The sequence below is a fragment of the Leptosomus discolor genome, chromosome 3 (genome assembly GCF_034619465.1).
Source record: "Leptosomus discolor isolate bLepDis1 chromosome 3, bLepDis1.hap2, whole genome shotgun sequence".
Classification (NCBI taxonomy): Eukaryota; Metazoa; Chordata; class Aves; order Leptosomiformes; family Leptosomidae; genus Leptosomus; species Leptosomus discolor.
In genome coordinates this window covers 39,552,444-39,567,149 of record NC_141393.1, presented here as the reverse complement: position 1 = coordinate 39,567,149, position 14,706 = coordinate 39,552,444, and the positions used below count along the sequence as shown (strand labels likewise).

Here is a 14,706-nt window from a genome sequence, read left to right as displayed (position 1 = left end):
CTTGGTCAAAAGAAAGAGGAAGAAGTTTGCAGCTGTGGACAGCAGAGTTCATAGTAACTGAGACATCTTCTACTATAGGGTTATACTTAGGAAAGATGTTTTATTGGAATAAGTAAAATATTTTACTGAAACGGAATGTAACGTGCTCCCTTGCCTAGCATGACTACATAATTTCTTTTAAAAACAGTTTTATGTGTACAATGAGTAACTACAAAGTCCAGTAATATAATACAGTGCTCTGAATTAATGCCTACATCAAGTTAGTCCATTACAGACTTAACTTCCTTTCTACTAGACAAAGCAGGGGAGCCATGTCAGATTTGCCATTTCAAATGCAGGAAGGTGTTAAAAGTCTTGGTGACTTTCTGCTTAAATCCTCGCATTATGGTATTTTTCCTTTAAAACTTTCTTTGCCTCTAATTCGTAACCAGCAAAATGTCAGATAGAAGGGCATCTGATATCTTACCAGTGGCTTACTGCTGCTGTAAATCAAGCTATGTCGGCGTGTTTCCTTTGGTCAGTGTGTGGGTTTTTTGTTCTCCATTAGTCAGTGCTTCGATGGGTTCCTTTGGCCATCTGTGAGCATGAACTATGTTTGTTGTACAGGATACATCTTCTCATTGCTTCTGTTCCCGATGTAATTTATATGCTGAATTAAGATATCTGCATCTGTAGATTTTTACTATACAACGCCAAGTAGCCACCAGTTACAGTGGCAGCCTGTGAAGTGTAGCTGTCAGTGCATGGGAATAGAAAATGATGATTCTGTTATTTCATGTCGTTTCTGTAATAAAAATGCAGTATGCATTAATCAAACACTGTTTTTCTTATTGCTAGCTCTGCATACTCAGTATGTGGTCTGATCCATCTGTGATACTATCGTCAGTAGCGTCAGAATTGGTTAACATCTCTTGTGGGGAGTGAATCTGCAAAGCTTGTAGAGGTGTGGAAGAATAAGCGTGATTTGGGAAGGACTAAAAGATTGTTAGTGGCAGCTGAATGAGAGACATTCAAATAAGGGGCAAATGGAGGAGAAGGTGCATTGTGTGAATTTTAGCTATCTCACATTAAGCACTGTACAGTGAGGTCAGTGAAGATTTGCCTGTGGGTGTATTTTTCTTTTTTTTGAATCTTGTACTGTCATTGAGGGCAGGAAAGGAGGGTTTATCCTTAAGGGGTGTCACTGTTATAAGCGTTTAAGTGTGTTCAGAGGAGGTTATTTTATTGAGTGTGTCATTCATCACCATTCACAGTGAGTACTTCATACAGGTTTTATGATACTGCAAGATCTGTTTTACTACACTGTTTGGCAATGAAAGATTGTCAGAAGGGTTTACTAGTTTAATTTGTATTGTTTAAGAGTGAAAATTGGTCCTCCAAGGGTAAGAGTGAGGTTGGGCAACATGGACCTTCAGCTGCTGTACGGGCTGCGTAGTTGCTAAATGTTTACATCTTTTTTTTTTTTTTTTTTTTTTCTCCTCTTTCCCTAGTCCTGGAGATCGACTTCTCAGAGCTTGTTCTGGAGGAAATCATTGGCATAGGGGGCTTCGGAAAAGTGTATCGAGCTGTGTGGATAGGAGATGAGGTTGCTGTCAAGGCAGCTCGCTATGACCCTGATGAGGACATCAGCCAGACCATTGAGAATGTCCGCCAAGAGGCCAAGCTCTTTGCAATGTTAAAGCATCCCAACATCATTGCCCTCAGGGGCGTGTGTTTGAAGGAACCTAATCTTTGCTTGATCATGGAGTTTGCCCGTGGAGGATCGCTAAATAGAGTGTTGTCTGGTAAAAGGATACCTCCTGACATACTAGTGAACTGGGCAGTACAGATTGCGAGGGGAATGAACTACCTGCATGAGGAAGCAATTGTTCCCATAATTCACCGTGACCTGAAGTCCAGCAACAGTAAGTGCTACACAGTGAACAGCCAGGGTGCTGGGATGTAGTTTTGGAAAGATATCGTACAAAGAAGAGAGGGGAGTAATGTTAACTTAGCGATCCTTTTTTTGTGAACCACTGTATCCTCTAATCCAATCCCAGAGGGGTTTATTTTTCTACAATATGGTGCTACAGACCACAGGAAACATGTAAATGCTTTCACTTTGTAGAAGCAACTTAAATGATGGGATGCAAAAGCAACTGTAAATGGAGCATGCTTCTCTAGTACTTCATATATATATATACACACAGTGTCTCAGTTTTATTGGCATTTCAGCAGACTCTTGTATGTCGGAAAGTCTTGTTGAATTTAAAATGTGTATTCTCCTTTCACTTTTTGGAAGGATAAATGCTCCTTTGGAAAGATAAATGCTCCCAAGTTTTCATTTGACTTGCTAGATTTTGCTTTATAGATGAGATGCAAGCCTGTTTTCTATATGAGAGAATTAACCCATCCCTGCTGAATTGGATCTTCTCTGTAACCCTCATAGAGCTGGTGTTGACAGAAACATTGACTCAGGTAAATGAAACGTCCCAGTGGGTGCGGTTCTACACCCAGGATTTAAGCTGATCTTTGTGGTGCTTTACATGGGATGCAGCTGACCCATTAGAGCATGGGGACTGAACTTTGGTAGTTATGATTGTGGAAATCATGGTGAATAGCTGCTCTGTAATACTAATAGCATTATTGTCTGCCACTTGGGTATGGTTTTTGTAGTGTCTTTGTCTTTCCAAACTTAAAATTGCCCTGAAGTCAAGTGCCTGCATAGAACATTATTTATAAGCCTGGGAGCAAACTGCTGCAGTGGTTTAAAGACTATCATCTCCTTTCCTGATGCCTGCATGCAGCTGTTTATCCTTTCTCTCTGCTCGTCTGTGTCTAGATGGCAAGAGCAAACATGTACCTGCATGTTGGCTGCAGTGGTTTAGATAGGTGTGTCAATATGAACTCCTTTTCATTTACAGCTTGTGTTAAGAAGCAGTGCTGTGAACTGGGTGGCTGGGATGCAGGCACATGTTCTCTTTCGCTTTGAGGGCAGTAACATCTAGCAAAGAGGCCTGACAGATGGGGAATTTTAATATCTTAGATTCACTAGAGCTAGCATTAATCATTACAATGCTGTAAACTTCCAGGCCTTGCGGAATCTTCTTGTGGTTTTCAGCCTCAAATCTTGTGGTAGTGAATTCACATAGTTTGTTGTGAAGGGGACAAAAAAGTATTAGCTTTTGTTAGTGAGTTTGAAAATAGGAGTTGTGAGAGCTTTCAAATTAGTTTCTGTAATATTCTTCTTATACTATTATAAGTTTCCCTTTTTGTTAGAGTAAGGCAATCTTAATGTCTATAAAGATTTTGTAATGTTTAAACCCTTCCCTTATGGATGGCAGTGTGTATGGGCATATTGATAAATGCTATAAATGATTGGCTTGGTTAATGGATGACTGGCTGCATCTGTGAATAATAAATAGTTGCTTTTAAGTGTTGGGCCTTTCCCTCTTACCTAAGAAGATATTTACTTGCTTATTTTGCTAATAGGCCATTAAGACTTCAATGCGTAATGCTATCTGAACATTTTTGAGGTTTAGTACAGAAGTTATTTCTAAGATAAAAAGCTGTTAGTTCCTGGTATTTTGCTGTTTTATTCAGACTAGAGACTGCTACTTGTAAAGGGGCAACATATCTACCAGAGAAGCAGCCCAACTAGAGGGACACCAGCGCTCAATGTCACCAGCCAAACACAGATATGGATGCTAGAAAACATCTGTGCTGTCAGCAGCTAGAGTAAATGTCTCTTGTCACAGTGAATCAGCAGTACATGATTGTGCTGCACTGTCAATGGTCAGTGAGTATTTGAGGGTTTTGCTACATGTGTTACTAGAATTTTCCTCTTTTGGGAGGAAGCAATAGCAAAGGAAGAATGAGTGGGAACACCTGTGGAAGGATTCAAAGACATCCTGTGTTTGAAAGGGAGAGGCAGAGAATTTACCTGGTGGTCTTGACCAAAGATACTATCAGACCTAGTACAGAAATGATGGGTATAGGAAAATTTTGGCCCAGCTAAGTCTGCAGAAAGCAGTAGTACATTTGGGAAATTAAATGTAGGAGCTGGTACTGGAGGGAAGGATTTTAGTATTTTAAGAAAAATTCATTGTTTTGTAACTCTGTTTTGAAGTAAGATGAGTTAGTAACCTCAGGTATGGGCTTGACATATTACAACAACTGTTTACTTTAGTTTGGCGATATAGAGTTCTTTGTTCTGTGGTGTGTGGTGGAAGAGAAATTTTAAAGTATACTATTTTAAACATTTGAAAATGTATATTCTTTTCTGGTTGTATCTATAAAGCAAGCGTCATAAATGTTAGATTATGACAACAGTGGAGCTTTCTGGGGTGGGTGTGGGAACATGGACTGTTGGTCTCTTCTCTGTGGGTTTTTGTTTGGATTCCCCACCCCCCCCCCTAAAGTGTGTATTATCTATACATGCAGATAGATTTAACTTGTGGTTATCTGTAGGATAAACAACTTTGGACTGCCCAAGTCATGTCTTTCCTGAATGCTCTGTCACTGCATTACTGAAATCCTGTTTCCATTATATGTAATGAGCATCTTGGAAATGTCTCTGCTCTGTCTTCTGTGTAAAGCTTTTTACAAGTTCTGTAAATGTTAGTGGACTAAGTATGTTATTGCATCCTGATTTATATATGGCTTGTGTTTTCTGTGTTTTTCTGAGGTACTTGGTTTTCTCAATTACTGGGGGTAATTAAGAACAGGTTATGTTGTTAGGTTTGTGCCTGTGGAATTACAAGCTTGTAGCATTTTCTCTGCACAAGTTATCACCCACCAACTGATAGGCAGTAATGTGTCTCCAGAGAAGGAACAGCTTCTGCTTGCAAGAACTTGGAAAAGATTCTTGCAGACACATTCTTTTCATGTACTAAACATCTGCAAGTGCTGTAGAGCTGTCATGGGAGCATCAGCTGTATTGATCTACTGATTGGTACTGCCTATGTTCAGTAATAGATGATGATTCTCATGCATCTCATCTTGCCTTCAAGCACCAGCTGGGACCTGCACTATTGATCTGAAGCTGCGGGATGAGTTAGTTTGAGAGTTAGGGAATAAGATGGGGGAGTGGGAAAGAACAGAGTTGCCTTATTTAACATCAAATTTTCTACTATTCCAGTAGAATTCTCTAGTCAGAGAATGCCTTGCTTTCAGATGTCTGCCTATATTTAGGCAGATACAGAATGCATAAGGACAATACTTCATGAATAACCTTTTAAGAAGGTCATGCTACATTTTGAACAGTAAAATAAGGGCACCTTAATACAAGTCTGAGAAATTACCCCATTATATATGTATAAGGATTTGAAAAAAACCCATCCTTTTTAATTTAAACTATTGCAGCTTTGTGGACTCAAGTAGTAGGTACGAAAACAGTGCTCTCTACAGTTATCAACATTTCTGATGACATAGTGAAGAACATAAGGTTTTGATTGCTTTGGGAGGTAACTTTGTCTTGTATAGAGGCTGAACTTCCAGGGATTATTTGAAGATTCCAGGAGGTGTCTGTTTCTTGAGATTCTCCATGTCAGAAAGCACTCTCCAAACCAATTGTCTGTTTTCCTTCTTTTAACCAAAAAGGTGGACAGTTCTGTTCCATCATTTTCCTTAATTTTTTTCTGCTTTTCATAACTTTACATTTAATGCTAATACATTAAGAGTGTGGGAAAAGTGCCCTGTATGTTTTAAGTATTGTGTTTGAGGCAGATTTTTATTGTAAATCTTGGAGGCTCTGAGGGCTGCCTGTTTCTTTGTTTTGGAGAAACTATCAGGGAAATGAGTACATAAAGATCTTTACAGAACAAATTGCACACCTGTGATTATATTTTTAGAGACCCTGAAATTCTTTTGCCGAGTGTCAGTTCAGTTGGCAGTGCGTCTGGTAGGCAAGTGATCCAGTAGCATTACCAATTTGCATGTCAGTTGTTACACGACTACACGAGAGAAAGAAGATAACCCAGGAAAGCTATTTTGTTCTGCTGTGTGAGGAGATAAGTATGTCTCTCTTTTTTTTTTTTTTCCTTCTTTTTTTCTGGCATTTGATTCGAGAGATTCAATTTATTCCATGTGAAAATTAATCTTATTTATCTGACAGAATCCTCTCTGGCTTCTTTTTCTTCTCTCCATTTGGTGATGTTGGTAACCTTTCCCTCTTCAGCTGCATGTTGGTGCTCCACTTGAGTGTATGTTACAGAACTGGTATAGGCCTCTCCCGATACGAAGTCTCCTAAATAATCTAAATGCTGAGCTATAGAAAACAACTAAAACAACTAGGAATGCCCACTGAAGTCAACATCGCTGTGTTTTAGCACAGCTCTTAGTTTCCCTTTCTCTTCTCTGTGATTTGAGTCTGAATTCTGTCCAGAGGAAGGTGCTTGGCGTATAATGCTTAGGATCAAAAAGGGCAGTCCTGTTGGTTTTAATGAAGTATTGTAAAAAACGAAGCTGGTCCAGTTTGTTTCTTTTGTCTGTCCATGTTAGGTATGCCAGAATTGCTATAGGAATGATGCCAGTTAACTAATGCTGCAGAGAACTAGCAAAAGCATATTTGCTCTTTTTTTGACTGGCTCAGCAAAATACGTTTGCTATTTGCACTACATTGAAAGATTTTGCTGAGGGTGTTCATGCCAGTTAGCAAAGTGCTTTATAAAAGTCACCATGTTTGTGTTCCACAAAGTGGCACAGAAGATTAGCAGCAGTAATGTGGCCAAGGTCAAAGAAAGAGATAAGGACAGAGCTCAAAATAAACCCCAACAATTCTGATTCAGTCAAGTCAGTAGTTCTTCCCTTCTAGTTCTTTGAAGGTGTTTACCTCTCCTACTTTTTGGACCACCAGGGTAAACTTGTGGTATCCTGAGGTTCAAAGCTCTAGCTTTCTAAAGAATTCCAAACTCTGCTTATTTATTTTATGCAGTTGTTAAGCCTTTTTCTGTTCATAAAGTTGCTAACAGAGCTGGCTTTCCCATGGTCTCTTGACAGTTGTTCCTCGGACTTATAATATTCTTTGTTTTTCTTTTAAAGTATAGGCAGAATTTAAAGGCAGGGATTCCTTGTGACTAGTTCAAATCCTACCCAAGGACAACAGGACTTGAACATTACATATCAGTTTTGATAACATGTGATTAGTTATCTCATTCTTTGTTGCAGTATTCACATCCCAATCCATTCATGATTGACACTCTTCTGTTGGTCTTTTTGGAGAAGGAAAAGTACTTAATGTAAACTTCTTCCTCTGTCTGTCAGTGTTGTAGAGGAGAGCTCTTCCAGGTTCTGCTTAAAGTGTGTTGGCAGAGCGGTCTGGAAGTCTGCACTGTTATTGCTGCTTCTGGTGCTTCAGTGTAATTTGCTGACTAACTCTGATGTTGTACCTTCTAGCAGAATGGATTTCCTTTGTCAGTGCAATTAAATGAGTGTGAGTAATGCTTCATGTAAAGTATAGTGAAACTATTTCAATGGCATCTGAATACTTTACACTGGGTGAATAACTGATCTGGCCTTAGCTGGGTGGTCCCTTGCACTGTAAGAGGAAAGTGCTAAAAGTGTGAGAATGGAGTGGGACAACAACAGCTGGGAGATTAATGCAGATGTTCTCCAGTTTGGTTCAGGGAGCAAAGATCAGTAAACATCTGTTTTTATTTTTTAGATTTAAAAAGCATGTACAGTAAAATCAAGCCTTTTAAGCAGCCTGAATATACTCCTAAGGGTGATCAAAGATGACTTTTCAGGTTCTGCCCTTAAGCTATTATTTGATTCCAAGAACACGCTATACAATATTGCTAATGGTGCATAACTCCTAGTTCTGGTTACTCTGCTTATTTCTCTGTCTCCCCAGAGTATCGTCAGCCTTTGTGCTGATATACTGGTCACTTGTATTGTGGTTTAAAAAAAAAATCCAAATAACTGTAATTTTTTGCGTGTGGTAATATGGTGGTGAAATTCATGCCAGTAATACCACAACTTTTTGTTGAACAGAAGGAAAAAATATTTTAATTTCATGTGTTATTAGTTCAGAAGATGGAAACTATACCTGAAAGTGATGCTAATTTTTAAGCTATTGAAACACTAGGAATTCACAGAAGTAGGGTGACAGTTTACTTTGGGGGACTTTTTCCTTAGCTTGTCCAGATTAGTGCAACTACTTTCCTCTCTGAGAGGTTTGACAGATGCTTTGATGTTGCAGTCTTATTTTCAGTAAGTTTTAGTAGATTTCCAAGAGTTCCAAATTGAAAATGAGTCTCTTGTAAATGGCTTGTGTTAGTTGAATATGAATTGATGTTTTCACTGTTAATTGCAAGTCAAAAATTGAAAGACTTCATGGAATATGGAATAAGTTTGATGTCTACAAGAACACTGTGCTATTCTGTCTATGGAAAGTACCAAAAAGTCAATTTGACAAATGGAATCCCTTATCTTCATAGACAAGAATGGAAAGAGTTCCTCTAATTTTTAAGAAGTTAAATTGTGTCTATTACTTTTAGAAACCTAACTGATATACTTTTTATGTCTTTGTGCCACGGCATATATTTTTCTGCAGGATTCTTTCTGCTTCTGAGGAAAAAAAAGTAACCAAGAGTTATGACACTAAGCACTTTCTCCAAATTGTGCATATGGAACCATAGAACAAATACAAGCAGACCCAAGCACCATCATGGAGGAGCTGTACCTAGGCATCTGTGTGCTGCTCCCATGAATTTGCTGTCTGACCATCTGTGACAGATCTGGGATAAATCTGTGGTTTTTCTGAAATTCCTAAGTAGCAAGTCAAGAGTGAGAACAGCCTTGTTGCAGGGAGCTTGAGTAACTTTTTCAGCTCTGCTTTTTTTGATGTGCTGCTCCCGCGTCAATAACTTTAATTTGAATTTTGAGATACTTCTGTCAGCAGCTTCACTCTTGCTTTTCTCCTAAAACAATTCCTTTCAGAATTTCAACATAACCGAAGCAAACAAACTCACTCTTGAAGCATCAGGAGTTAAGTGCAGTCTTGCTCTTTGAAGTGATGATTCATTACCCAAGATGATTCGTTAATTTTAAATAATAATATCCCATTTTGAAGATGGTGCATATTCCTTTATGACAAGACAAGGAAAGCCTTCAGCTGTTGGAAGGAATGCAGGATGTAGCACGTCATTTTAAGTATCTGTGTTTTGGTACATGTTTACTTTCTGATTCTAGGGTAGTTTCAGTTAGATTGGTGTGACTTTGATTTCCAAAAGATTGCCAGAGTTGACTGGCGTATCTGATAAGTGCTTCTTAATTGCCCAACTGCTAATGGAGGAGTTAATTCAGCCTTCCTCAGACGTGAACTTTTTGCAGACACAGAAAAGAAGTAGTACCAGAACCTCATGCACTAAGAAAAGAAACTATCGCAATGCGGAAGGATTTATAAATATGTCGTTTAGTTTCATTGGTGAGAAAAGGGCTCACCTGTGTGATAGTAAATCTTTGAGTCCCAGCCTGTAGAAGAGTCGTTATGTGGTAATGGCAGTGTGGTGCAGCATTGTTTAGGGTTCTCTTCAGAAAGAAGTAGCCAGAGGATAGATATCCCTCCTATGAGCTGCGTTACTACCACACGCAGCCCTTTCACTCTGCTTCCTAAGAGCATTGTTATATTACTCAAGTGTTTATTATAACACTTTTTTATTAAAACAAAAAATACCCTCCCAAAACACTGAATTTTATCTAATGCACACAGAGATTCCAAATTATCTCTGAAATCCTGTATGTGCTTTGAATGCTGTACTACTAAAGTCCTGGGTGATTTTTAGAGCTACAAGCCAAGCTTCTAGTTAGCTGTACAACATCTTCCTCTGATGCTTCATCAAACAGGCTTCTGGACTTTGCTTTGGCTGTTGAGAAATGTTAAGATTTGCTGTTTGTATTACAACTGCAAACCTTAATTTAAAATGTGAGCATGGCTTCAACCTTGCTGATGCATAGACTTCTTGTTTAGATGTGCAGCAAATGATAGTCAGTGTTCCAATAGCTCCATTTAGTAGTAACACCTAAATATTTCTGCCACTAAGATTTAGCTTATTGCAATGATTGCTGTTCTTAAATTTGGGATTCCTGGAGGGTTCTCGGGGTACTACAAGGAAGTGTCAGTATGGATAATTGCTGTAAAGGTCGTATGTGCAAGGGCAGTGGCATGTATGTGAACCAGGCCACGTGGTCCATCTGCCATGGAAGTATTACAGGATTTCCTATTGTTTCTTCTCTTTGAATATGGGCTTAGGAAAAGATGTTGGAGAGAATAGTCTTTAGTTGCTTTTGACTTCACATTGTTGAAAGATCCTGAAAATAAGAAAAATCCCATAACTTTAAATTAATGGAACTCAATATGCTTAATTCTGCTTGTTGTCAATCTTGCCCTTGGATTTATTGATTTGCTTTTTCTTGTTTGATGTAATCAGTCACATAGTGTGTGGCTTTGATAGGATCATGGCTGTCTGGTGACAGGGATATTACTGACGCTTCGTCAGGGTACTGTGTAGTCACTAACAGAAATCTAACACATCAAGAAATGAACAGCTTTCTGATAGCTTTACTGCATGAGCTGTTATCTTGCATGGACTTTCATGGGCAACAGTGCAGGACTAACCTCTTTCTTGGCAGCTGGCAACTTGTTCTACTCAGCTTAATGTACAACTCTGCAGTATTCAAGAAAGTCTGAATTTCAGCGTTGTCAGCTGTAGCTTCGTGTTGATTGTGCGTCTCAAGTCTTTTAACATTTGTTCTGATGAATGAAAATGCTCCTCTTCCTTTTCTTAAGGTTTTTTAATTAAATCTGATTTGAAAAACAAAACAAAAACAAACCACAGAACCCACAAACAAACCCCTCAAAAACCCAGCTTCTGGTGTGGTTTGTGCTGCTGCCTGTGAATTTTTTGTCTTCCTTACCTTCTAGGTTGTGAAGTACCAGCCTATTCCAGGAATAAATAGTACTTGGTGTTATTGACTGTTTCATAGAGGTGTCTGAGTTGAAACCAAAGCGGTACAGTTCTGAGCTACTTTTTTCATCATGAATTTCATGTTTCTATTTGCCTGGAAATGGCTCCCACTGAATCAGCATTATTATTAAAATCTCTCTTCAGTTTCTTGAGTGACAATTAAAATGATGTCACTCATGTGATTCTGCTCTTCGCTTTCCTTTTTTTGTTGTTGCCTAATACAGTTCTTGATTTGTTGCAAGCTTTCGAACTGATACGATTTGGTGAAGCACTGTATTGAGTACAGATACAATTATATTTTTTACTTGGAGCATTTGACTGATTATGAACAGTACAATAACCCATGCGGGAGCTAGAGGATTGTTCCAGCATAATATTTAGTTTGAAACCAGAGCTGAACAGCTCCATTTTCCCAGGAAACTCACCTGAGTGTTCTCCAGGAGCATTCAAAGTGTTTTGTATCAGATCACTAAAGCGATAAGGCTTTTTTTCAGCTTGGCTAGGTGAAAGGATCGATTCTAAATATATCGTGGCTCTGGAGGCCTTTACGATCCCCTCCCCCCGTTATGCATTAGCTCTTTAGAGTTACTGTACTGCACGGCTTAACATCCAAGAACTGCTGTGCTGTCACATCCATCACCTCCTCTAGGTTGATAGAAGACGACAGTTGGCCAGCTTTATGGATTTGCTGAACCCTCATGCATACCCAATAATTAAAAAGCTATTGCTTCCAAGGTATATAAATTTCTTAAATGTGTTGTTGCTGGATGGTTAGTAATAAAAGAGAGAAAATATTTGGTTATTGCTACAGGCGATATTTATATTGTTTGTTTTTCCTTCTAAGATGTGAAATTTTGAGTGAGTTTTAAATTCTGTACTCTACAGAATCTTATGCAACACTTAGCCTTCTGTACCACAAACAAATATTAGAATAAAGATGCAGTCCTACTGAAATGAACGGCAGAGTACCCGACAGAAGGTAGGTAAAGGCTGCATGCGGAAAGCCCGGACACAGTCCATGTGCAGATCTGTTAATCACTTTAAGGACTTTGAATGCAGGATCAAGAGCAGATTGCTCATTATCTGGATACTTGTGAAGCAAAGCTGTGCAGGCTGACTATGGAAGGTAGAGCTAAAATTGCAAATTAGATTTTGGCAAACTGCTACAGTATGAGGTCTCGTTTTGGAGTGAGTTTTTGGAATCCTTTTCCAGAAGTTTAGTTCTGTCCTCAAGGCAGTGTGCCAGTGTACTGCTGGTAGGACTTAATAATTGAAAAAAGGAACATGTGGCAAGCTCAGTCCCTTGTCCCCTTTGCAATAACACTGCTTTTTTGACTTGGTAGGCAAACTGCAGACTTACTAGCTAGCTTCTGGCTCTCTGAGACCAGGACTCTCAGACAATGCAGCATCATGAAGCACTGTATTAAGGCTGACTTTTTATTTAACATCCAGTATTTCCCACCACCATCATCTGAGCTGAAATGTATCTCAGGAAGTTTTGATATTCATGGGAGGGGAAAATGGGATTGGAACAATCATAGTAAGTTCAGTGAAGCCATCTTCTATGCAAGGGTATTTTTGTTGGCTCTATGGATACTTTTCTCCTTCAAATAAGGACTTTTCAAAAACTCTAGGACTGTAGTTAATATTTGCTATTACTATAGTATCTTCTAAATAAGAACTCTAAAGATTTCAGAATGCATTGCATTTTTTCAGAGTACAGTGGAAGTTTTTATTAATTTTTCAGATAAAAGCAAGTATAAAAAGTAGTAATTGGCCCATGCAAGAGGTGAAAGATGCTTATCTCATTTTTCTGAATTAATCCCCATTAAAAAAAAAAAAATCCACATTTGCATGAATTTCACAGTCTCCCAGCAGTTGAAAGTGTTTGGACTGGAAATAGATCTAGAAGGAAGTTGAAGGGATTTGGACAAAGTGAAGATTATACCTAGATTGTGGGGAGATGAATACAAAAAAATACTATAAACTGAAATTGGCTGTCCCAGCTGTGAAATTCCAGGGTGTGTGTGTCAGGGAAGAAATTAAAATTCAAGTGTAGTACTAATATTTTAGTGTTCTAAACCTCTGGCTAGGAGTAGAAGTTCTCAGAAAGTGTCTTCGGAGCTGTCCTAGCTGGGATAACTTTATTCTGTGGTCTGAAAAACAAACCCTTAGAAAACACATGGGGTTGAGTGAGGAGATTCTTTGTTCAAGACAAGGTTTCCTGTAACAGATTGGCTTGATTTTGGACACATTCTGCCATGGGTGGGTGGGAGAGTCTGGATCCTGTGATATTAATCAGACTTTTTTCTTCTCTGGCATATCTTCAACTTCAGTAAGCCTTTAAATGACTTCTGAAACTTCTGTAAAGCAATTTTTTGATAAATTGGGAATTGTTTGGAAATGGAAATACTCTGTTTCCTTCAACTCTTGCACTTGAGACTTCTGCTGTATTGCTGGCAGAGAGAAGTTTAATGGTAGTACCTCCTCATACAGGTCTGGATTCCTCTTAAATCCTACCATGGAAAAGACTTACAGCTTTTAGAACTGAAACCCTGCTCATGTTTTGCATTTAAGGGTCTCGGAGTGAAAAAGCGTCGGTTTCTGTAAAGGTTTTACTCTGTTGTTTTCTTTTCTGTAAAGCTCTTGCACCTGGGATTTGATGGACTCTGTGTCTGATACATCTCCTTACAGTACTTGAGTTATCTAAATGGAGGAAGTGGATGTGCAGATGCTTATCCACTATCTGAAAAACTTTTGCCATTTTGCATTTTGGTAAGTGAAGCCACAGTAAGCTGTTCTGTTTGCAGGATGGACGAAGAAATAAAATGTGTCCAATATTCCCACCCACAATGAGTACTCAACTGCAGCAATGGCCTTTCACACTCCAGCTATGACAGGGTAAGCATTAGTTCCCCTCTTTGTAGCTGGCTGTTGATCTTACTGAAAACAGTGATCCTGCAGTAACAGGTGAGCAAAGGCCTATGGGGAAAACAAATCTGCTACTAGGCTGTTGTATCCATAGGTGGTTGAGTTGCTCTGGAGTGATCTTGAGAAACACACAACTGCAGCAAAAATGCATGGTATTATTCTGGGAATGAAAAGAAAATTTAGGTGGAGTAGTGTCATTCCATGTGAGTTTGAATTCCTTTGCCATTTTTCAGCCTTTGAGGTCTTAAGTAGCGGTCTTCTTGCTTCAGTCTAGCAAAACAAGAATAGATATGGTGAAGCATTGAGACTAAAGGAGAAATCTAGTTGAGAGTCCAGATAAGAGTGTGGGAGACTGGGGAAGAAACTTCACTAAGTCTCTGCAGGTAGTTGGGTGGCTACTTAGTGATTTAAATATTAGATTAAATGTTTCTACACCAAATAAAATAACAAAGATGACATATTTATCCTGTGTATAGTCCTTCCTCTTGTCACTGTAACCCATCCATCACTGTTGCTGCCATCTAGCTCTTGGACTGTGTAACCAGCTGATGTGGCTCTAAGGAGGCAGAGTACAGCACAAAATGAGTAGGGGCTCTTGGGAATGGGTGTGAGTGGGATGTGCTTGCAGGCTAAAGCCTTTTGCTGGAGTTTTTTATCATGTCTTGATATGATTTGCTTTCCTCATTCCTGGAATCTTGGATGGCAAAGCATTTGACCCACAGCAGTGCTAATGTTGGTGAAGACTGAAACAGAACTACTGAAGTGCACTGACACTGGATTCAGATATTTCCACCACCTTTGGGTTTTTCAGGCCTTCTCAACTGTACAT

General features: G+C 39.0%; 1 protein-coding gene across 1 annotated transcript in view; it reads left to right on the top strand.

The window, feature by feature from the left end:
* MAP3K9 (mitogen-activated protein kinase kinase kinase 9) overlaps positions 1-14,706 on the top strand; it is a 51,297-nt gene that overhangs the window by 4,139 nt on the left and 32,452 nt on the right. The window contains exon 2 of the mRNA XM_086462333.1: positions 1,491-1,904. Coding sequence (XP_086318459.1) covers positions 1,491-1,904 — 414 coding nt within the window. The remainder of the gene's footprint in view (positions 1-1,490; positions 1,905-14,706) is intronic.